Below are 24,211 nucleotides of genomic sequence, written 5' to 3'. Positions count from 1 at the left end.
ATGAGTTAGGGCAAAGTCCTGGAGATAGTGAGGGACAGGAAACCCTGGTGTGCTGCAGTCCAGGGGTCGCAAAGAGTCAGACACAACTGAGCGACCGAACAACAATGAAGGATGTGTTCGTGTGACTGCTGCGTCTTGGATCCCTCTGTCCCCCATGGAGGGGGGCCACAGGCCTGGGATAGAAGGCCAACTCTCTGCAGGGTGCTGCCTGGGGCAGAACCACTGCTGCCTGGAGCTGAAGCTCCCACCTCCTGCTACTTACCGTTGCATTCTGGCCCCCGGGTCTGTCCAAAGTCAATGCGAGAGCCCACTTGCAGTTTTAACTGGGCCACTGCAGAAGGTGCAGAAGCCCATTGCGTGTGTACACTGGGTCACCAGTTTGCCCAGAAGTGACCTTCAGGGAGTGACCTGTACAGTTTGGGCTAAGGCAATAAATTCCTCTCCCTCTGCCAGCTCCCTTCCTGTGTCTCAGGGAGAGTCTGGTGCTGTTCCTGTGGCCATTGTCTTCACACACTCATGAGCAGGTCACAGGCTGCAGAGCAGATGCAGGAACCCAGAGGAGGGTCATTGCGGGCCGAGACTTTGGGCGGGTCATTGCCCTCTGGGGTCCCCGGTATGATGAGGGCGTTGCAGTTAGATGCAGGAAGGCAGGCTACCTTGTGGCTATAGCTGGGACCCTGGGGTCAGACACGAATCCCAGCTCCTTGTGCACCAGCCCTGCAACTTGGAAGCACAGTATTTACCTTCTCTGAGCCTCAGTCTTTTGGGTCACGTTGTTCAGTCGCTAAGTCGCTAAGACTCTTTGCAACCCCATGGACTGCAGCAAGCCAGGCTTCCCTGTGCTTCACTATCTCACTCTCTCCCAGAGTTTGCTCAAACCCATGTCCATTGAGTCGGTGATGCCGTCCAACCATCTCATCCTCTGCTGCCCCCTTCTCCTGCCTCAGTCTTTCCCAGCATTGGGGTCTTTTCCCATGAGTCCACTCTTTGCATCAGGTGCTTCAGCCTACTCATCTGTAAAATGTGGCTGAGAATAAACCCTCCCCTGGGGTTATTGTGAGGCCCTAAGTCATAACCACACAATAAGCGTCAGTTGTTGCACCTTCCAGCTCAGACAGCAGTGGTTTGGGTTTTCTACGGGCACTGTTTCCAAACAAAGAAGACTCAGCACATCAGCTGTGTTCTGCTGGGTCCCCACCGGGGTCCTTGTCCCTTGCTTCTCAGCTGCTTCAGGGACCGGTGAGCAGCATCAGCAACACCTGGGCACGTGTGGAAATACAGAGTCTCAGGCCCCACCTCTGATCAGAAGCTGCTTTTTAACCCGATCCCTGAATGCACACTGACATTTGGGAAGTGATTCAGAGAGTGACACTCCTAGGGGGCCTGACAAACTCCTCTGGGTTCTGAGGTCCCCTCTGAAGCTTTCTGGTGCTGGACCTCCTCCCTGGCTGAAGCTTCCTCAGGCAGAGGTCCTGGGCCCCAGGTCACGGGGTCGAGAGTTGCTGAGCCCGAGGGGGACCCAGGAGGCCTGCTGGCCTGAGTCATGCTGGGGTGAGGAGTCAAGACTCTGCCAGGAGTTCATTTCCCCTCCTGATGGGCCTGATTGCTAAACCAGGGGCTCCTGGGCTGAATTAAAAAGGTGATTAACATTCAGCTGGAGCCACCTCTGATTGTGACAGCAGGCTGATGAAAATGTCAGCCTTCATGTGGGCCCTCCCCCACGTCCCCTCCAGCTCTTCCAGGGGGACGCCTCTCCTCCCACCATCAGCAAGTATTTACCGTGTTGTCTGCTCCGGGCCAGGCAGAGCCCGGGGCTGGGGATGCTGCGAGGACCCCGAGTCCCTGTTCTCGTGGGGCTGTGTTCTGGTGAGACACGTCACCTGGGACAAGGGCATTGTCTGTGGGAGGCTGCTTCTTAGCCCGTGAGAAGCCTGTAAACCAGGGCCCTGGGACGCGCCCTCCCTTGGCTGACCTCTAGAGTGGCAGTGTAGTTCTACTGGCACGAGTCAGGGGACCTGCCTGGCACAGTTTTAAACGGGCTGCTCCAGCCCTTCGCCCAGCACCTCGACCACGCTGCGGACTCCACTCCCCGCCGCTGACACTGGCTCTTCCTCCTCCATCACCCTCCTGGGACTGACGTTATCCCTTGCCCCACTTCACAGGTGGGGAGGACGTGGAGGTTCCGAGACGCTAAGCTGCTTCCCCGAAGTTGCAGTCAGGACGGGCTGGGCACCCAGCTTGACATGACCCCAAAGCACAGGCTTCTTATTTCTGCGGTGTTCTCGGGATTTGTCTGGGCTGGGCCTGTCCCTGCATGTCAGGAGACCCCACCACCACCGGGCTGCAGGCTGGACCTTCCTGCAGAGCAGGGTGGGAGTGAGCCCTGGAAGCAAACACTGCTGATGGCGCCCCTTCCCTCCGTCTTGTCCCCCAGGAGTGGGTCACCAGCACGGAGCTCCTCATCTCCCTGGACCGGCTCAACACGTTTGGGGATGACATCTTCAAGGACCCCAAGGTGCTCCAGTCCTACTACTATGCCGTGTCGGACTTCTCGGTGGGCGGCAGGTAGGAGGGAGGCCGGGCAGCAGTGGGGACGAGGGTGGCTACTGTGGAGGGTGAAAAAAGTGAAAAGGGAAAGTGTGAGTTGCTCAGTCACGTCCAGCTCTTTGTGACTCCATGGACCGTAGCCCGCCAGGCTCCTCTGTCCATGGACTTCTCCAGGCAAGAATACTGGAGTGGGTTGCCATTCCCTTCTCCAGGGGATCTTCCCGATCCAGGGATCCAACCTGGGTCACCTGCATTGGCAGGCGGGTTCTTTACCATCTGAGCCACCATGGACAGTAAAGAAGCCATTTCTGGTGCTCTGAGTGATGGGGGGTTTGGGGAGAAGCCGAAGCCCGGGCCCCCGGGCCCAGCTTTCGGGACCTTCACGACCTGGCTGTATCCCACCTCCTAGCGCCCCCCCCTCTCCGCTGCTTTTCCCCCGTCAGCCGTGTTTCTGCACCAGCCGTGGGACACACCAGCCCTTTGTACCTGCAGTTCCTTCTGCCTGGCAGCCCCTCCCCCTTCCTTTCCTTTCTTTTTTTGGGCATCAGACAGGTGCACTCATTCATTCAGGCCACAGGTGCACCCATTCATTCATGCCACATGTGCCCATGTGCAGCAGTGTTCCACGCTCCCATGTAACACACAGAGACTGTTAAGTTTTAGCCCGCCCACGTTCCATGGGACATGTGCTCCAAGTAAGGCTGGTTTACAGTGGCCTCAAGCAGGCCCGGGACCCCAGACTTTCAGCTTCACTTCTTTAAGAGGCACTCACGAGCTTATAACCAATGGAGCCGATCAACCCCATTCTTCCCCAAATCTTGTAAATCTTGGGTACAGTGGGGTTTCCCGGGGACATTCGCATTGTTGAAAAAGGCTTTGAGGCATCTCCGCACAGGAGGAATGGTGCAGGCTGTTCCAAAGCCCGTCGGCCCGCAACCTGGAAAGGTCGCTGTGTGGGGGAGCCACTGTACTTCCACCTGCTTCTCATGGGGGCCATCAGGCCGTGCTGTTGGGATGCCTGCTCCTGGCCCACATACTCCTCGGGCTTCAGTCACTGCATGTTGTCCTTTGTCTGTTTAAGCATCTCGTCTCTCCAAGAAGCAAGAGTCTTCGACATCCCAGGCCTGCCTTACGTGTAGGCACCTGGTACTGGGCCCTCCAGGCACATATGACATCTTTAATGTAAATGCTTATCAGGCTCCCTGGAATGGAGAAAAGGGACAGATGTGTTCTGGCCCCAGGAAGTCACCAGATTAGACCCCATTAACCACGAACCGATTAGAACCCAGTAACCATGAGCTGTGGTGTTGGAGAAGACTCTTGAGAGTCCCTTGGACTGCAAGGAGATCCACCCAGTCCATCTTAAAGGAAATCAGTCCTGAATATTCATTGGAAGGACTGATGCTGAAACTCCAATTCTCTGACCACTTGATGTTCTCTGTTAGTTCTCTGGCAAAGAACTAACTCATTTGAAAAGACCCTGATGCTGGGAAAGATTGAAGGTGGGAGGAGAAGGGGACAACAGAGGATGAGCTGGTTGGATGGCATCTCTGACTCAATGGACATGACTTTGAGTAAACTCCAGGAGTTGGTGATGGACAGGTAGGCCTGGTGTGCTGCAGTCCATGGGGTCGCAAAGAGTTGGACACAACTGAACTGACCTGAACCACGCCCCAGAGTAACAAGGATGGGAGACCAGGGCAAGGTGTGCCATTGGTCAAGGAGACCACCCTGCAGATGGGAACCCAGCAGGAGGTCAGGGAGACCTGATGAGGCTGGAGGGCAGACTCAGGGTGTCTGCACCCCCAGAGGCAGGGGCTTGGGAATGAAGGGGAAATGGGGGAGTGTCTGTGAGGACCCCTCTGCCCAGATTCCCCCCACCCTGACTCCCACACTTGACTCAGGTCAAACCGCCCGGGGGCAGGGCCCCTCTGAGGATGGTGGATGGCGGTGAGCTGCAGCACCTGCCGTCAGGGGGCTTCGGGACAGAAAACATCTGGGTTTCAGCTGCCAGAGCCGGACTACCCTCAGGCCAGCAGCTGGCTGGGGGCAGTGGCCCGGCAGCCTGTGTCCCTCAGTGGCCCACAGGAACTTCACTCCTTCCCTTGAGGTCGGAGGGCTTCATGGAGGAGGCAGTGTTTGCAGCATCCCATCAGGGCCGAGAGTGGTCCCTTGTCCTGAGGTGGGTGACTGCTGTCTCCCAAGACTGCCTGGTGCACGCCTCACCTGCCAGAAGTGCTGGGCATTACCTGCCTACCCTGAGCTCCCAGAGAGAAGCCAGTGCCCCACTGGCAGTGGTTGGAGAGTCGTCAGCACCCACTTAGGATGGAGCGTGGAACGCAGCTTACAGGGAGACACCAAGTGGCCGTAGAGGAGTGTCCAGGAGTCTGGTCTCAGCGTGGAGTAAGAGAGAACGGGGTTCAGATTCTAGCTCTGCCACATAGCATCCATCATGTCATGACCTGAGCCTCAGTTTCCTCTCCTGTGAAATGCGGATAGTTATAGTCCCTTCCACCGTGGTGGTGAGACTCCAGACAGACGACGTGAGCTGATTGCTCAGTTGGGGGCTGAGACAGAGAAGGCTGGGAGCCGGGAGCCATGGCCATCATCTGAACAGCTCAGTGTGGGCACTTGGGGTCGGGGTGACGGTCCCACAGGGTCAGGTTCAGCGGAGCAGGCTATGTGATCCCCCGGGCACCTTTGTTCCTGCCTGATTCCACCTGTCTGACCCTGGGGGAGGGTGGGCGGGCCAGGCCCGGGACTGCGCTCAAAGGCACAGCGTCACCGAGGCCTTGAGATGAGTTGGGGGCTGTCCTGTGTGTGGGGCAGTCTCCTTCTCGTCCCTTTAGACACAAAGGAGCCGGCATGGGGTGGCCTCCCTGGCTGCACCTGCCTCCACCCACTGGCCTGAGAGCTGGCGCACCCTCTCTCTTCCCAGGAGACCGAGATGACTTCTTCCCCTGGGTATAGCATCCTGAGTGTAGGGTCATGGTGAGCTTGTGAAGATGTGATGGGTTTATACGTGTGAGGAGCTCAGAACAGCCCGCTGCGGTCGGTTCTGTTCCTGTCGCCCTGAGCCCATAATAGGTGTGGAAGAAAGCTCGAGTGGTAAAGAACCCACCTGCCAAGGAGACATAAGAAATGTGGGTTCGATCCCTGGATTGGGAAGATCCCCTGAATCTTTTGTTAGGCATTCTGCCTCTCATTCTCAGAAATGTCCTGATTTGGACAAGTCCCCAGTTCCTGGGGCTTCCCTGGTGTCTCAGATGGTAAAGAATCTGCCTGCAGTGCAGGAGACCTGGGTTCGATCCCTGGGTCAGGAAGATCCCCTGGAGAAGGGAATGGCAACCCACTCCAGTATTCTTGCCTGGAGAATCCCATGGACAGAGGAGCCTGATTACGGCCCATCAGGTCGCAAGGAGTCAGACATGACTGAAGTGACTTAGCGTGCAAAGCCGCACGCCTGAGCAGTAGAGTCAGGGGCTCCCTGCGACTAACCCTTCCTCTGCTGGCGCCTCCCCCAGGTTGCAGACGCCCTGCCCCCGTGTTCTTTTCCCAGGTGCAAGTGCAACGGGCACGCCAGCGAGTGCGGCCGAGATGGGGAGGGCCGGCTGGCCTGCCGATGCCAGCACAACACCACGGGCACGGACTGTGAGCGCTGCCTGCCCTTCTTCCAGGACCGCCCGTGGGCCCGGGGCACAGCCGAGGCTGCCAACGAGTGTCTGCGTGAGTATCCTGGAACTTTGGGGGCCAGAGGCCGGGGAGGGGGGGTGCAGGCTTGGGAAACCAAACCCCCAACTCTGCTTCTGGGTGGGCTGGCAGCAGCTTGGGGCTGTCACCCCCAACACAGGGACCAGGAGGAGCTGGGGAGAGCTGGACGGGGCATTGGATCCTCAGCCCTCGCCCCCACAGACAGCCCTGAGACCCAGTCTCCCCGAGTTGAGGCGTGCATGGCAGGAGGGCTGAAAAGGACCCCCAACTTGTTCCTTTGTTTCCATGACTCCAACCGCAGCTGCTAATCAAAGCCAGGCCACCCCGGGCCCCGGGGGGGTTGCTGACCTGCCCACCCAGCCTCTCCCGCAGGCCCCCAGCAGCCCTGGGATGCCCGACCCGTGTGATGTGGCCGGGGCTGCCTAACCTCAGAGACACACACTGCAGAGGCTGGTGGCGCTCTACCTTCCCCGCTGGGGGCTCTTCCCCGCCTGGAGGCCACCTCCAGCCTCACTGTGTCCCCAAGCCCTGCCCTGCCTCCCCCTCCCCCGACAGTCATCTGACTTGCTCTGGGCTCCCAAGTGTACTGGCTGTCACTGGGCACCAGACCCCGCCTGGTTCCACCGCTGGCGGGAGGCACATCTTCCCACACACGCGCTCCTGATGGCTTGGCCTCTGGACCCACTGTGCTCTTGGGCCTGGGCTGCTGGCACAGAGACCCGGGGGGAGGGAGGGGACGGTCTGTTCCATGGAACAGGATGCTGTCCGCAGGAGCCTCCCAGGGCCACTGTGGCCCTAATGAGTTCCTTCTGCCCTCGCTGGCCTGCCTCCACCAGGAAGTCCTCCTGGAGCCAAGGAAGCTGGCTGGCTCACCGTTCCCAGTCTGGGGCTGGACTCCATGGTGGGGACACCAAAGGCAGTGTCCTCACCCCTGAGGTCACATCTCTGTCCTCCCAGCCTGGAGGATGGGCTGTATACCTGACCCCTTGCACCCCTCCCTCCAGTCCAGGCAGCCCTGAGCCCTGATTTTGATCACATTCATGCCCCTCCAACCCAGCTAACTGTGTCCTTCTGCACAGCCAACACATGGTCCAGCCAGTCACCCCTCCTCTGAGCATCTAAGACCCCACCTCCCGGCTCTCTCAGCCCCCTCACCCCATCTCCTGCTTGCACTACTCTCAAATGCAAACGCAGTTGCAGTCACCCACATCCTTGCTCCAAGCTGAAGTCCACTGACCCTGGCTGCCCTCCAGGGCTTGACCCTCCGTGGATCAAGTCCTCTCCCTCCCATCACACCGCACAGTGCGCCCACCCCCCTGCCCCGCCCATCACATGACACGCCACCTCCCACCCCCACCCTGGGCGAAGCCTGCTCCTCTGGCTGTGTCACAGAGGTCCCCTCGCCTCCCGCCTGGGACTCTCCTTCCCCTCCTCCTTCTCCTTTGCCCTCCCGCTGCCCTCCTGCTCACCCTTCAGTGCCCCTTAGCTGTGACTTCTTCCAGGAAGGCTGGTCCCATGGGCTCAGGGCAGAGCCTCCCTGCTTCTCCCATCACAGCCCCTGCCCTGCAGATGTTCACCAGCTTGCTGCACCTGGCCTCCATCAAAAGTGGGACCGTGTGTGCGGGAACTGGGTTCCTACCGTTCACGGGTCCGCCACACGATGGACTCACCATGGGAGCCAAGACAGAGCTGATCCTTGATACATACTTTTTTTAAAAAAAATGTATTGATGAAATGAATGAAAGGTGACTTGTATTTTTCATGCCTCTGAATGACCTCATGGGTCATTGGGGATCAGAGTCACACACCATTACGGCTTAGAGGGTCCACAGGGGGAGCCAGGCTGCTGCTTTAGAAGGTAACCAGTCTGTGATCCATGACCAGCTAACTGTATGTCCTGGCTTGCCTGGGAGGGTCCTGTGTTGGGTATATTTTATTAACAGTGCCTCTCTTCTTCTTGGAACTTTTGGAAGATCAACCACCTGGTCTCCAGATCCTTGATCAAGCCAGGCCTGACTTTCCTCCTTCATCCTTGACCTTCCTCCAGCTGGCTGCTCACTCACCAAGGAGCCTGATCTGCACCTGCTCCCCTCCCACCGCGTGCCACAGCCTCACACTCACACCCTCCCCCGCCTCCTGCCCACAGCTTGCAACTGCAGCGGCCACTCTGAGGAGTGCGTCTTTGACCGGGAGCTCTTCCGCAGCTCGGGCCACGGTGGGCGCTGCCTGCACTGCCGTGACCACACAGCCGGGCCGCACTGCGAACACTGCCAGGAGAACTTCTATCGCTGGAACCCGCGGACGCCCTGCCAGCCCTGTGACTGCCACCCGGCAGGTGAGTGAGCCGCACTATCCCGGCCCCCCAACCTCAGCCGCCGCCGCGGGCCCCTGCTGCCCTGTGCCCTTCCTCCCCAGGCTCCCTGCACCTCCAGTGCGATGACTTGGGCACCTGCGTCTGCAAGCCCACCGTGACGGGCTGGAAGTGTGACCGCTGCCTGCCTGGGTTCCACTCGCTCAGCGAGGGCGGCTGCAGGTGAGGGTGGCAAGGGCGGTGGGTGGAGATGGCCCAGCAAGGGCACATGGCAGTGGACTTGAGCTGAGTGATGGGAAGTAAGTGGGGGATTCCTGAGCCCCTCAGAAGGCAGAGTTGGCGGGCATTTGGATAGAGGGATAGAGGGTGGTTACCAGGGAGCAGAAGAGGAAGCAGGAAAGAAGGCTGACCCCCGAGGCTCTGCTTTGGGCACCTTGGCAAAGGGAAGCCATTCATAGCAAGGGGAACACAGCCCAGGAAGACAGAGTCTGCAGTGCTCGGGGTAGGGAGGGGCACTGATGAGAGAGACAGGCAGGGGTCTGGACCTCAGAAGAGGGATCTAACACATCTGCTATCACCTGATTGAGAAAATACACAGTGACCAAGAAAAGGAAGCTGTTATAAATTCAGAAGCACTTTTAAATGAACTTGGCTTTGGTTAATTTCAGCAGTCTTCTTGTATATTTGAAAGGCAGCAGAAATGGTATTGGGAAGGTAGGGGAGTCTCAGATCTGTCACAGAATATTCAGTGGTTCCAGTGTAAAACTTGCCATTGGGTGGGGACTGGGATGCTCCTCCAGGGTCTCTCTGGCCTCTGGACCTTTGCACATGCCACTCCTCCGACCCCAGGGCATTCTCCCCTCCCCCAACACCCGCTGCCACCTCCCCCTGGCTTGTGTCTGAACAAAGCCCTACTCATTCTTTAGTTTCCAACCAAGGTACAATCTCCTGACTTTGTCCCCACTCCAGGCATCTCATTGGTGCTGCCATAGCCTCTTGTATGTTCTCTTTCCTGTAGCTTGTGTCAAAGTCCAGCATCCACCTGTTTGTCCATCCTCACTGGACTCTAGGCTCTGTGAGGACAGGGACCATGTCTTGTCAGATGGATGGGTAGATAGATGGGTGGGTGGATGGAAGGATGCCTGGATGGGTGAGAGAATAGGTGCGTGGGTGGGTGGTGGATAGAAGGATGACTACGTGGATCAGTGGATGGAAGGATGGAGGAATGAGTGGATGAATGAACAGATGGATGGACAGGCAGGTGGGAGCGGGCAGACGGTTAGCTATTCGGGTGAGTGAATAGGTCACTTCCTTTGCTCAGCAGAAACCAGGGGGCAGGCCCTTGGGTCAGCCTGCCTCCTGTTCTCTCGTGCATTGGGAAAGATAGAGAGATTCCTTCCAATGAGAATGGGCTATTACCACTCTGGAGCTCTTGTTGGACACCCTCCTCTTGTCCTGTCTCTTTGACAGAGCCTGTACCTGCAATCCCGCGGGCAGCCTGGGCACCTGTGATCCCCGCAGTGGGCGCTGCCCCTGCAAGGAGAACGTGGAAGGCAGCCTGTGTGACAGGTGGGTGAACCGATCCAATAATGAGCCTGCTGGCAGTGACCTCAGTGGGGTGGGAGGAGCACGGGGCATGGTCCTCCCAGACTTGGGCAACCTTGCCACCTGGCTCTCTTCTTAGAGCACAGCGAATCTGACCACCCAGGAAGTCATCTAAAGACTTTACGACACTGCTTATATTGTGACACACCACCACTGATAGTTCATAAGCTGTGAAAATACATCTTCTTGAAAAGAAAGAGCTAGAAAGGAGAGGAGAGATCATCTAATCCAGGGATAGCAAACACATCTTATTCATACCACAGTCCTCCCATCTCACACCCAGGGCAGACATCACTAATGGAGCACTACTGCAACCCTCCCATCTCACACCCAGGGCAGACAACACTAATGGAGCACTACTGCAACCCTCCCATCCCACACCCAGGACAGACATCACTAATGGAGTGCCACCACAACCCTCCCATCCTACACCCACGGCAGACATCACTAATGGAGCACTACCGCAACCCTCCCGTCTCCCACCCAGGGCAGGCATCACTAATGGAGTGCCACCACCACCCTCCCATCCTACACCCAGGGCAGACATCACTAATGAAACACTACCACAACCCTCCCATCCCACACCCAGGACAGACATCACTAATGGAGCTCCCTCCCACACCCAGGGCAGACATCACTAATGGAGTACCACCACAACCCTCCCATCCTACACCCAGGGCAGACATCACTAATGAAGCACTACCACAACCCTCCCATCCCACACCCAGGGCAGACATCACTAATGGAGCTCCTTCCCACACCCAGGGCAGACATCACTAATGGAGCACTACCACAACCCTCCCATCTCCCACCCAGGGCAGACATCACTAATGGAGTGCCACCACAACCCTCCCATCCACACCCATGATAGACATCACTAATGGAGCACCACCACAGCCCTCCCACCCCACACCCAGGGCGGACATCACTAATGGACCACAGTAATCTTTACCACAAGCCCTACTGTAACCTTAGAATCCTTCCCTGTGCCCTGCTCCAAGAAGCTCCAGCCAATTGAGCTGAGAATCAAGCTTGTTTGCCATCTTTGCCATCCTGTCGTGGTCCAGATGGAGCCTCTAAAGCTCAATGAGGCAGAAGGGCTTTTCCCTAAACTTCCTCCTTCAGGGGGTTCTGGGGCCTCCTAGCCCCAGCAGTGGGCTGGCAGACAAATGTGGGTTTATGTTCTTGGGCATACTTGTCTCCTCTTCCTGGCTTCGTCTCTGACCTCTGAAGCCTTTGCAGCCAGCGTGGGGGCGTGCCAGGGCCTCTTTGATCCTCTGGCCACAGACTGTGTGGGGGAACCAGGCCCAACAGTACATTGTGGACTCCACTCTTGCCGGATCATGTTGGGCCTCTGCTGGGTCAGGAAGATGCCCAGCCTTGACTCTCACCTTGGGCAGCCCCAGGCCTCTTCCTCACCTTGTCTGCATGTGGCTTGTGGGTCCTGGAGTGGGAGGTGGACACCCTCCTGGGTCTTCCTCCCACAAGACCTCTCAAGCTGAAGAGACAGAGCAGAGTTGGGGGGGGCTAGATTCCACTAGCTTTATTCTACTGCCTCGTACCTTGAGGAGGTTCACCTCTGACCCTCACTTTACCCATCTGTGAAATGGGAGGACTGGGTAATAGGTGTGTTGGAGCAGCCCAGATTGAGGTAATTGGCAGATTCTCATGAATCAGATTCCTCCACCTGGGTTGGTCTGAATGGAGTTTCTGGGCACCGCCCCCCACCCCCCATGATGCAAACCAGGAATCTGCATTTGTAAAAGGCTTCTGCAAAGCTCGTTGGGAAAATGGCTGATTCTGAGTCTGGGGTTGGGAAAATACAAGATGAGCCTGAAGCATTTTGTAGGAAGCAGAGAAATGCTTAAAAACAAAACCAGACAAAAACAAATCCCAAAAAACCCCAAACCAGGATGGGGGCCTGTGTCAAAAGGACATGACCGCCAACCTGAAAGAGTTCCCAAAGCTGGAACAAAATAAATAATAACAATATTGGATTATAACCCAAGAATAAAATAAATATCCATGAGTCCACACTGACATAAATAGATGCCTGAATAAATAAATACACAGGGACAAATCCTCCTTGCAGAAGAATTCCACAGAAGAATTAGAAATGGAGAAGGAATGAGGGGAATACAGAATCACAGTTAGAATATCAGAGTAACAGTCACTGTAGGCCGGAGCCGCTGATAAATGCTGAAATTCGTGGGCAGAACTTGAAGGAGAAACAGGATATTTGCATAATCCCCAAACATCTCCCTCAAAAAATTTACCAATGACTGGGACTTCTCTGAAGGTCCAGTGGTTAAGACTTCGAGTTTCCACTATATGGGGTGTGGGTTGGATCCCTGGTTGGGGAACTAAGATCCCTCATAGCCTGTGCCCACCCCCCCCCAAATTTTACTACCTACTCTGGTGGTTTCACCATAGGTCCACAATCCTTTGATTACTTCCCCCTCCCAGTTCAGTTCAGTTCAGTCGCTTAGTCATGTCCGACTCTTTGCGACCCCATGAACCACAGCACACCAGGCCTCCCTGTCCATCACCAACTCCCAAAGTCCACCCAAACCCATGTCCACTGAGTCGGTGATGCCATCCAACCATCTCATCCTCTGTCGTCCCCTTCTCCTCCTGCCTTCAATCTTTCCCAGCATCAGGGTCTTTTCAAATGAGTCAGCTCTCCTCATCAGGTGGCCAAAGTATTGGAGTTTCAGCTTCAGCATCAGTCCTTCCAATGAACACCCAGGACTGATCTCCTTTAGGATGGACTGGTTGGATCTCCTTGCAGTCCAAGGGACTCTCAAGAGTCTTCTTCAACACCACAGTTCAAAAGCATCAATTCTGCGGTGCTCAGCTTTCTTTATAGTCCAACTCTCACATCCATACATGACCACTGGAAAAACCATAGCCTTGACTAAACGGACCTTTGTTGGCAAAGTAATGTGGAGCTTAATTCCCTTCCTCTTGAGTCTGGGCTGGATTTAGTGACTTGCTTTTGACAACTAAAATATGGCAGTTTTGCAGTGGAGGAACCTGGTAGCCAGTGCCTTAACCAAGTGGTGAAGGTTAACATCACCATATGTCATACATGACTGGTGATGTCATACATGACTGGTGACATCACACGGGTATCAGTTACCCCAATAAGATGTGACAAGAAGAGCACTTCACCTCTGTTTCTTCCCCAAGCCATAGTCCCAGACTAATCACGGAAAACCTCAAATAAACCCAAATGGAGGGCATGCCACAAAGTATTTGACCAGTACTGTCAAAAATATCAAAGAAAGACCTAGGAGCTATTACAGATAAGAAATTAAGGATACAGTGAAATACAATACCATGCCCTGGATTGGATCCTGGAGCAGAAAACAGACATTCATGGGAAAAGGGGAGAAATCCTAAGAATGTCTAGGATTTAGTAAATAACTTTGATTAGTGTTAAATTCTTGGTTTTGATAAGCGCACCCTGGTAAGGTCAGATGTTAGAATTAGGAAAAGCTGGGTAAAGAGGCCATAGGACGTTGTGTCTATCATCTTTGCAATCCTTCTCTAAATTTGAAATTAAAGAAAATTCCGCAGTGACTCCGGGCTGCAGTTGGTCTAGCTGGGCTCCTTGAACGTAGCCAGTTCATCGGCCCCCGGGGGCGTGTCCCGCCTCCCTTGCAGATGTCGTCCAGGCGCATTTAACCTGCAGCCCCACAACCCCGCCGGCTGCAGCAGCTGTTTCTGCTACAGCCACTCCAAGGTGTGTGCGGCCGCTGCCCAGTTCCGGGAGCACCACATCCTCTCCGACTTCCACCAGGGTAAGAAGTGCTCCCCTCAGCCAGCTCCGAGGGCTCTGCTCCCAGCCCAGGTGGGATAGGCAGTCCTGCTTTGGGGACATCCAGTGATGGGGGTGGTGGAAAGGAGGGGCAGCCCCAGGCCCCAGCCCCGGCGCCCCCCACAGGCCCGCACAGTGGCCATGCGCCTCTGTGCCCTTCTGCACCCCCAGCACCCCCCTGCACCCTGGCTCCCTTCCAGTCCTTGCCTACTTCCTCAGTCTCTAGTAGGAGCAGGGGAGGGGATGGATATCTGGCAGCCTTTGGAGTCTGAGGGGGATTTTCATTTGCTCCGTGGATCCCTTGGCGTATCCTAGTGCTGGGGGTCCAGGCTTTGTCCCCTGGCCTCCATTTATTGAGCACCTGCTGTATGCTTGACACCCTGCTGAGCTCGTTGCATGCATGGAACCTGACTGATTCCCTGGAAGGTAGATACTCTCATTCCCATTTTAAAGATGGGGCTACCAAGACCCAGAAAAGGGAGGTGACATAGCTTAGCTGTTGGCACCCCAGGTTCATTGGCTCCTGAGTCTTGCTCTTCATGGCTTTCACGGCCTTCTTTCTGAGTCCAGGGTCCAGGGTCCCCAATTCCAGGTGGCTCTTTGAAGCAGGAAAGCAGTGGAGCTCTGAACTCTGCCAAACATCATAGCCTGAGTGGGTCCCAGCCACGCCCCACTGAACCTCCCCCAACCCCACCTCCAGCATCTCCTCCAGGGAGATAGAGCCTCAGGGCCGGTTCTGGGGCGCCCCAGATGCAGGGGACAATGCGCCCTCTGCTGGACTGAGAGGGGCTTGGAATGGGGACAGCACTGTGGTCACCTGGCCCAGAGTCAAGGATGTCAGCATCAGACAGGATTCATTTAAAAATCCTAGGAGAGCACTGTGATCTTTCTCACTTGGCCCTGGGTTTGGCGATTCAGTCTCAGCATCCCTTGTGTTCTCACAAACACCCTCGGCCAGCAGTTCTCAAACTTCTGGATCTCTTGAAAATCAGAGAAAATCAGAGAAAACCTCAAAGTCCTTTTGTTTATGTAGGTTGTGTTTTCTGTATTAGACATTAGAACAGTAATTTTAAAGTGTCTGTGCATCAATTCATTTACAGATGACCATAGAAAACTTATAACAAAAAAATAACTTCCGCCTGTGAAAAATAACTTTTTAAAAGACAAAAAACTTGGGGACATCCCTGGTGGTCCAGCACTTCCACTGCAGAGGCTGAAGGTGCGATCCGTGGCTGGGAAACTGAGATTCCATATGCCATCATGGTGTGGCCAAAAAGTTTAAAAAAAAAAAAGACAAAAAACCTTGAGAAGAGTGGTGCTACTCATTTCGCATGTTTGCACATCTCTTTAAGCTCTGGTTTAATAGAAGTTAGCTGATTCTTACCACGGCTTCTGCCGTGGAGCAGGAGCTTGTAGCTCCTGGAAAGTTCTCAGCGCGAGAAAGAGAGTGAAAAATGCAAATGACATTTTAATGTTACTAAAAAGATCATTTGACCTCATGGACTCCCCTGAAAGAGTCTTAGGAATCTCCCAGGGTGTTCAGACAAACTTTCAGAACTGCTGCTGGGGCCAGAAGTACTTCATTGTCCCCCTTTTGCATATGAGAACCTGGCCTCAGAGAGGTTAAGTAACTTGCCCAGGGTCACACAGCCAGCAAGGGGACAGAACCTAGCCTAGCACCAAGGAGCCCCGGACTTCCCCTTTCTGACCTCTTTCCCTTTCTTCTTCCCTCCCTCCTCACCCCTGGGAACCCCAGGTCTCCACCCTATTCTCCAGCTGTCTTCTGGAGAGTCTCCCCTGGAGGCCACTTGCTCTATGCCTGTCTGCTTGGTGAACTGCTGGGGTTGGGGGAGGGAAGTGGACCGAACTGGGACTGGGTTCCCACCCCCGCCTGGCCACTTCCTAAGCTGGGGGCCTCCTTGGGTGCAGTGAGGTTCGTGACACACACACTTGGAAGGACAGGGGCAGTGAGGTCACAGGCAAGGAAATTCTCTGAAGACCAGAAAACCAGATCAAGCCCGGTCCCATTAACTACGGCCCACCATGGGGTTTTAGGGCCATGGCCTCGTATGTGCTCAAAGTCCGTTGATGGGGCAGGGCAGGCTCAGAGGTCAGCCATGCCCTTGCCCCAACAGAGGCGAGTCCTTGAAGCTTCTAGCTTCTCCCTGGGCCCGGTCCCACCCCAGGATCCCACCCTGATCTGAGCTGGGGCTCCAAGCTGCCTAGGTCTGGGCACAGAGTGAGGTACCAGCCGGCTCCCCTCCCCACTGACCTGTCTCTAGGACAATCTCTCCCTCTCTGGGTCCTGTTGTTTTAGGCGGCACTCAGGCCTCTGGGGGTCATCCTTGGGACCCAGGGAAGGGTGTGAAGTGGGAGGCCACCCTCCAGGGCCTCACGGGGGGCGTGTGTGTGTTTGCTGTCCAGGAGCTGAGGGCTGGCGGGCCGGAAGCGTGGGGGACCCAGGGCATCCCGCACGATGGAGCCTCGGGGGGCTCCTCCTGGACCCAGAGGACGAGGAGGCGGAGCTCACAGCACCAGGTACCCGCCGGAGCAGGCAGGGGCGGGGCTGTGACAGAGTGCCACCAACCCAGTGGCTAAAAATGTGTCCCCTTAGTGTTCTGGAGGTCGGAAGTCTGAAAGGAACTTGCTGGGCTGAAATCAAGGTTGTGGGCTGGCTGTGTTCCTCCTAGAGCTTCTGGGAGAGAGTCCCTTCCCTGGCCTTTTCCAGCTTTCAAGGTCACCCGCACCCCTCGGCTCATGGCCCCTTCCTCTCTGAGGGCAGAGGCCTGAAGGAAGGAATGATGGGGTGTCTACTGGTCCCCTTTCCTCCTGAGTCATGATTTTCCACTTAAGTGAAAATGAAAGTCACTCAGTTGTGTCTGACTCTCTTTGATCCCATGGACTACATTTAAATGCTTGACTAATACAGAGAAATGACAGAGTCAGAAGGCTAGGTGAGGGCCCCTTGGTCCTTGGTGTATCTGCCTTTCTTCGGCTAGAAGCAAGTTCTGATTCCCATGGAAAGTGTGGCCTGTGGGGGCCATCAGCCCCCCAGCTTGGTCACGCGTGTAGCTCTCTTACCTGGGACTTGCTTGAGCCTCACTGAACTCCCACATACGCGGGTCCCTGAGGACTGTGAGTTCACGGGGCATCTGGCATCGTGAGTGCTACGTGAACGGGCAGACAGGTGCCACCAGGCATACGGTATCTCCACCACCAGGCATACGTGTCTCCTCTGCTCCCACACGGACTCCCTTGTCCCATGGCTCGTCACTTCCAAAAGCCAAGTTTCAAGACAAAAGTCTTAAGACTGTCAAGATAGGATAACCAACAAGGACCTACTGTATAGCACAGGGCACTCTGCTCAGTGTTATGTGGCGGCCTGGACGGGAGGGGAGTTTGGGGGAGAAGAGTTTGGATACATGGATGTGTATGGTTGAGTCCCTTTGCTGTCCCCGCTGAAACTATCACAACATTATACTCAGCTATACTCCAATATAAAATAAGTTTAACAAAAAAATGAGTGTCAAGATAGCAACAGTAGGGCATTAAACTGGGTGTGGGACCCCCGGTGACTGGCAGGGTCACATGCCCTCGAAGCCAGCTCTGGCTGCGATGTGGGCGGGCCACCCTCAGGGTCTTCTGTGCAGGGTCCCTTTGAATTTGTAGTTTTATCTTTTGCCAATAAATTCAATATAGACATTAAAAGTCCAGCTAATTAAGTGAAGACTATCAAAGCCTTCGTCTCTTGCCTTCAGAGAAATTTCTGGGAGATCAGCGATTCAGCTATGGGCAGCCCCTCACACTGACCTTCCGGGTCCCCCCCGGGGGCTCCCCACTCTCCACGCAGCTGAGGCTGGAAGGGGCGGGCCTGGCCCTGACTCTGCAGCATTCCAGCTCACCCCGCACCCCGGACTCGGGGCAGGCGGGGGAGGTACGGCTGAAGTTCCTGTAAGTGTCCTGCTGTGTCCTGAGTGATGGGGTTGGGTGGTCAGGGTGGGCCCTAAGATCCAGGCACATCCGATCCCCCGTGGTCTGGGGGCTCCTGCCAGGGAGCTCTTGACACCACCTGCCCCCTCCCACCCGACCCCCGGCCTCAGGATCTGCTTTGACCCCTCCCCCGGCCAGGCTGCAGGAGACCTCCGAGGACGTGGACCCTCCGCTGCCCCCCTTCCACTTCCAGCGGGTGCTTGCCAACCTGACTGCTCTGCGCATCTGGACCAGCGGCCACAGCACCAGCTCTTCCGGTCAGTGATGACCAGGACAATCCCCAGCCCCCAAACCAGCAAGGCCCCTGGGGGCTCTTTCATCATAGCCTTATGGAGTCTTCACAGTCAGAGATTACTGTCCCCACTTTAGCACAAAGGGGTCTGAGGCTCAGAGGGGTCGAGACACTTGCCCAAGGTCGTATAACCAGTAAGGGCAGCAGGAGTGGATGCTGAGGACAGAGGCAGGGGCTGGACAGGGGAGGAGGCTGAGGATGGACAGCTCTAAGGGACAGAAAGAAGCCAGGAACCTGACGGGGCCCCACCAGGGTGGAATCCACCACTGCCGGGAGGCTGGACCCTGGAGGGCCCTTCCATGATGCTGACCACAGTGGCCAGGCTGGGATTCCCCAAGGGGTCGACTCCCCCTGCTGGTCATTAGAGGTGTTGCACCTAGAAAAAGCCTGGTTTCCAAAACCTCTCTACCAGCCCGCTGAGTCATCACAGCTTCAAGCCGAATTTCTCACCACCTCTCATCCTGGTCAGTGGGTGATCGCCTTGGTGGTCCTCTGACTGTCCCTGGTTCCTCCCTCTTTCCTAATGTACTTTCTCTCCTCTAACCCCCACCCCGTGCCTATATGTGCCTAGACCGGGCATCCTCCGTATCCATTTTTAGAACAGATCTGTGGCTTAATGATAAAGGATCCGCCTGCCAATGCCGGAGATGCAGATTCAATCCCTGGGTTGGGAAGATCCCCTGGAGGAGGAAATGACAGCCCACTCCAGTATTCTTGCCTGGAGAATTCCAAGGACAGAGGAGCCTGGCGGGCTATAGTCCACGGGGTCACAAAGAGTCGGACACGACTGAGTGCTGAGCACACAGATGCACCCCTTTACCATATGGAAATGAAATTCACAGATATTATAACCTACCTAGATACAACTTTTAAAAACCAGTATAATATGCTAACTGTAATACACAGAATAAATAAAGTGAATGATATTTAAAAATCACCATATGGGGACTTCCCTGGTAGCCTAGTGGCTAAGACTCCGTATTCCCAATGCAGGGGACCCAGGTTTGATCCCTGGTCAGAGAACTAGATCCCAGATACTGCAAATAAGAGTTCACGTGCCCAACTAAAAAGCCCACACACTGCAACAAAGAGCTGTGTGTGTGTGTATGTTAGTCGCTCAGTCGTGTCTGACTCTTTGCGACCCCATGGACTGTAGCCCACCAGGCTCCTCTGTCCATGGGATTTCCCAGGCAAGAATACTGGAGTGGGTTGTCGTTTCCTCCTCCAGGGGATTTTCCTGATCCAGGGATCGAACCTGGGTCTCCTGCATTGCAGGTGGATTCTTTACCATCTGAGCCACCAGGGAAGCTTCATGTAAAGGTCTTTTATCCTCATGCAAGCATGTCTTCAGGACAGATTCCTCAAAATGGAAATGTGAGGTCAAAGAGTGTACGTTTTCTGTTTTAACGCATGCTGCCAAATTTTGCTTCAGCAAGGCTGTACCAATCTATATTTTGATGCCAAGTGTCCACTCTCCTCGCCTATTTGCCTGCTCTAGTTTGTCTCTAGTGTAGACAGGTAGTTTTTCTATTTTGCCCCAAGTTTCTAGTAGTTTTTTGTGGGAAAGTTGGTCTGGGAGCTACTCCTCTGTTACTAGAGGCTCCCAATTCATCTTCATACACCCCCATGCGTGAGTTCCCCAAGCCCCCGTCATCCACTGTCACTGCTCTGGAAAACGCTCACCAAGCTGAGGGTTGCGAATAATATCAATGTTTTTCTGTATATATCTTATTTATTTATTTGGCTGTTTATTTATTTATTTGGGTCTTAGTTGCAGCATGTGGGACCTTTTTTTTTTAGTTTTTGGCATGCAAACTCTTAGTTGCAGCATGTGGGATCTAGTTCCCTGACTAGGGATCGAACTTGGGGCCCCTGTATTAGGAGCAGAATCTTAGCCACTGACCCACCAGGGAAGTCCGGTAAATGTATCTATCTTTAATAACCAGTGAGAGTAAGCTTCTTCTTGTAAAATTCCCAGCCATATATATTTTCCTTCTGAAAGTTACCAACTTTTCCTTTGCCCTTTGTCCTTTTTTTTTTTTAATTGCAATTGACCCATGGACTGCCTTTGTGTACGCGGGCCAGTACCCTGTTACATAGGTGAGTCGGAAGGTTTGGGGGAGAAACACGTGCATGGAGCTGTCTCCTCCTCTCTTTCTCTCTGCAGGCCCCGTGCTCCTGACTGAGGTCCGGCTCACATCCGCCCGGCGGGGGCTCTCCCCACCGGCCTCCTGGGTGGAGACTTGTTCGTGTCCCCAGGGCTACACCGGCCAGTTCTGTGAGTGCTGCGCTCCAGGATACAAGAGGGACACGCCCCTGGGAGGTCCCTATGCCAGCTGTGTCCCCTGCACCTGTAACCAGCATGGCACCTGTGACCCCGACACAGGTGAGTCTCCCTGCGCCTCTGCCACCCCCAGGCCACCTGGGCTACACCCGGAACAGCCAGAAGAGCTGACCTGAACGGGGCCAGCTGCGTGCGTGTGAGTGATCACTGATACTGATCAGATGGTGTCCTCAAGTTCCTCCATGTGCCAGGCGCCTTTTTATCAGCTGTCTCGTTGGATCCTGCAAAAAGCCCTGGAGGTGCCGGGACCCTCCGGATGGGGGACGTAAAGTGCAGGGAGGCGGCTTGGCCAGTAGGTGGCAGAGCTGCTCCTCTCTCAGGTCACTGCCAGCGACGGTCCCCCCGACTTGCAGCAGAGGAAACCCCAGCGGGGAGACCACGGGCCCTAGGCAGGAGGTGCCGGACTGGGCCTGGACACTGGCCTCTCACACGGGAGGTGGGAGGGCCGGCGCCCTGCTGCTCTTCTGCAGCTTCTAGGGTCTCTGCAAAGGGAAATGCCTTTTCCCCGCTGTCAAAGGACAGTAGCCTGGGAATCAGCAGGCTGGCCGGGGTGGGGGAGCACCCGCATCACGAGGGACTCCTTCCCTCTTGTGCCCAGGCAGGCATCACTAATCGAGCTGGATGGAGTCTCGTGACCCTTCCGTGCGGGGCTCCGGGAGGGTCGTCTCATGAGATGGGACTGGTTTGTCGTCCCTCGGAGCCCCTTGCCTTGGCACAGCTCCCAGCTCCGTTTGGGCAGGTCATCTGTAAAGGGGGGTGGGGCGCGGGCCCAGCAGTCACCGCTGCCCTTTCTGGGCAGATGGAGGAGCCGTGAGTGTGTGGGTGCTGGGCAGAGACAGAGACCGTGGGAAGCACCCCCCGGATGCCACCCATCTGCTTGTCCACCCCGGGTCCTCTCTCTTCCCTCCTATTCACCACAGTCCTTGATGAGTGCTGCTGGGGGGCGCCCCTGGGAAGGGGTGGTCTTGCTTAACCCCTTCTTAGCCAGGCTCCTGCCTTAGTCCCTGGCAGTGGCTCTGAGCAGACTCTAGAGGCCATGGGGCTAGAGAAGGGGGGTTGCAGTATGCCCTTCATTAGAGACCAGTGGGCCGGAATTCCCTTGTGGTCCGGCGGTTAAGACTCCACGCCTCCACTGCAGGGAGCACGGGTTTAATCCCTGGCTGGGGAACTGAAGATCTGTCATAAATAAATAAATAAAAATCAGTGGGCAGGGAGGGGAGTTCCATTCTATGAAACCAAGAAAGCCTCTGGAAACCCACAGACCCCCTAAATGGGTTTCGTCACAGTAAGGCCAGAATCCTTGGTCTGTGTCACTGTCCCTGAGCTTAAGAGGGCTTGGAGGCTTCAATTTACAAAGTGAAACAAAGAAGCCACTGAGGAAGGGGAAAAGAAATACTAAAAGCAAACGCTAGCGGCATCAGCAGCTGGTTCAGTTGTAGGTTTCGGGTTATCAAATGATAATGATGACAGTAAACGTGTGTCAGAGACGGTGCATGGCTGCTCTGAATCGTGATGAGAACCTGTTGAGATCAGAGTCACGTGTGCCCGTTTCGCAGGTGGGGAGGTTGAGGCCCAGGGTGCCCAGGTCCACATGGTCAGTAAGTGGTGCTTCACCCCTGGGCCATGCTGCCTCCACCGTGGAAGGGGTCCCACCCCAGTTCCCACCCCGGGATGTGCTCGGTGACCCCCCTGTCCAGGAGCCCGCCCGCTGTCTTATGCAGGGTCTGGGTTCAGGTGGTGGTGACCAGGTGCTTGTCTCACCCCTCAGGGATCTGCCTGTGCGGCCACCACACCGAGGGCCCGTCCTGTGAGCGCTGCTTGCCAGGTTTCTACGGCAACCCCTTCACAGGCCAGGCCGATGACTGCCAGCCCTGTCCGTGCCCCGGACAATCGGCCTGCACGACCATCCCAGACAGCGGAGAAGTGGTGTGTACCCACTGCCCACCGAGCCAGAGAGGTGAGTGCCCGGGGACCCTGCCTCTGCCAAAGCCCCAGGAGTGAGTCCTGGGTCCACAGATGAGGGAGGGCCTAGCTTAGGGGTGTCAGGCCTGACCTTTGGGAATCCTGAGTCTCATAGTCTGATAGCCAGGGCCGTGGGCTGCTGTGGGTTCCTGGCAGAACTTGGACCACCGAGCATAGCCAGTGGGAGTTTGGAAATCGTCATGTCCAGCCCTGCCTCAACCCACAGAGCCTGGCTTAGTAGCTTAAGAGAGAGCTCAGGAATCTGTATTCCTGTCACGTTCCTGGGTGATTCTTTTTTTTTTTTTCTTTTTTTTGATTCTTTTACATAGTTAGGGTGGAAAACCTCTCATTGAACTTTCAGCTTTAAAAAAATGTTGCCATGGGAATTCCCTGGTGGTCCAGTGGTTAGCACTCAGAGCTTTCAGTGCCATGGGCCTGGGATCGATCCCTGGTCGGGGAACTAAGATCCCACAAGCCGTGCAGCGTGGCCAAAAAGCAAACACACAAATAAATAAATAATTTTAAAATGTCTCCAGGTAATGTGTGATGCAAAACTCCCCCCATCCCCAGTCCCCTCCCTGTTCCCCATTCCTACTCCAGGAAGCAGAGTCATCCTAGACAGCTGATCGTTTAAAAAAAAAAAAAAAAAGCACACAAGAGCTCTCTTGAGATATTAATCATATACTCCCGACTCACTCATTTAAAGTGTGCAATTCAGTGGGGTTTTTTTATATTTGCCATTACTGATTTTTTTTAAATTTTAGCAAAATACACATAACGTGAAACTTGCTGTTTTGACCATTTTTAAGTGTAGAATTCAGAGGCCTTAAGTACATTCATGGTGTTGTGTAACCGTCACCGCTATCCACCCGCAGTTTTTTATCATCCGAAACAGAAACTTCAAACCCATTAAATGATTATCTCATAGTTCCGCCTCCCCCACCCCCTGGCACCCACCATTCTAGTTCCCGTCTCTCTGAATGTGAATATCCCAGGTCCCTCAGGTATCAGGACTCAGACGATATTTGTCCTCTTGTGTCTGGTTTGTTTCACTTGGCGTAACGTTCCCATGATCTCAGATACCTGGTTCTACATTTGGGACCACACTGAAAGCAGCTCCCTTGGGGCTCCCCTGGCGGTCTGGTGGTTAATACTGCCTGCTTCCAGTGCAGGGGTTGCAGGTTCGATCCCCGGTCAAGGAGGTTCTGCATGCCATGTAGTGTGGCCAAATAAAAACAACTGAAAGCAGCTCCCTGACAGCTAGCAGGTTGGGGAGGTGCTCCAGAGCAGGGGTCCCCAACAACTGTGGGAATGAGGTCCCACCTGAGGACCCTGCCCCCCACCATCACACTGCCCCTGTGTTTCCATAACCTTCCCCACATGCCCTGGCTCCCCACCTCTGGCTTCCCCCAGTCTACAACTCTGGGGGACTCCATTCAGTGAGAGAGGGCGGACAGAGAAGTTACCCAAGGGAGGACTTCGGGGGAGGAGGGCTCTGCTGTGTGCAGGAGGAGCCCTGGGAAGGATGCGAGGGTGGACATTATGGCTTTGTGCCAGCCCACGCCTTTCTCACGCCCGCACCCTTCAGGTCCCGCCAGAGCCCAGCACACAGGGGACCCACGCGCT

The 24,211-nt window shown here is 55.3% G+C and overlaps 1 protein-coding gene across 2 annotated transcripts in view; it reads left to right on the top strand.

Moving 5' to 3' along the window:
- The window catches only part of LAMC3 (laminin subunit gamma 3), a 67,209-nt gene that overhangs the window by 18,810 nt on the left and 24,188 nt on the right, over positions 1 to 24,211 (top strand). For both annotated transcript variants that reach the window (XM_043916970.1, XM_043916969.1), the window contains exons 3-13: positions 2,435 to 2,565; positions 6,107 to 6,273; positions 8,405 to 8,593; positions 8,674 to 8,791; positions 10,040 to 10,138; positions 13,844 to 13,980; positions 16,422 to 16,535; positions 17,756 to 17,948; positions 18,126 to 18,244; positions 20,447 to 20,665; positions 22,392 to 22,580. In XM_043916970.1, coding sequence (XP_043772905.1) covers positions 2,435 to 2,565; positions 6,107 to 6,273; positions 8,405 to 8,593; positions 8,674 to 8,791; positions 10,040 to 10,138; positions 13,844 to 13,980; positions 16,422 to 16,535; positions 17,756 to 17,948; positions 18,126 to 18,244; positions 20,447 to 20,665; positions 22,392 to 22,580 — 1,675 coding nt within the window. The remainder of the gene's footprint in view (positions 1 to 2,434; positions 2,566 to 6,106; positions 6,274 to 8,404; positions 8,594 to 8,673; positions 8,792 to 10,039; positions 10,139 to 13,843; positions 13,981 to 16,421; positions 16,536 to 17,755; positions 17,949 to 18,125; positions 18,245 to 20,446; positions 20,666 to 22,391; positions 22,581 to 24,211) is intronic.

Source organism: Cervus elaphus, chromosome 11 (genome assembly GCF_910594005.1).
Source record: "Cervus elaphus chromosome 11, mCerEla1.1, whole genome shotgun sequence".
NCBI lineage: Eukaryota > Metazoa > Chordata > Mammalia > Artiodactyla > Cervidae > Cervus > Cervus elaphus.
The sequence above is the reverse complement of the archived record's forward strand: the minus strand, read 5'-3'. Positions and strand labels throughout refer to the sequence as shown.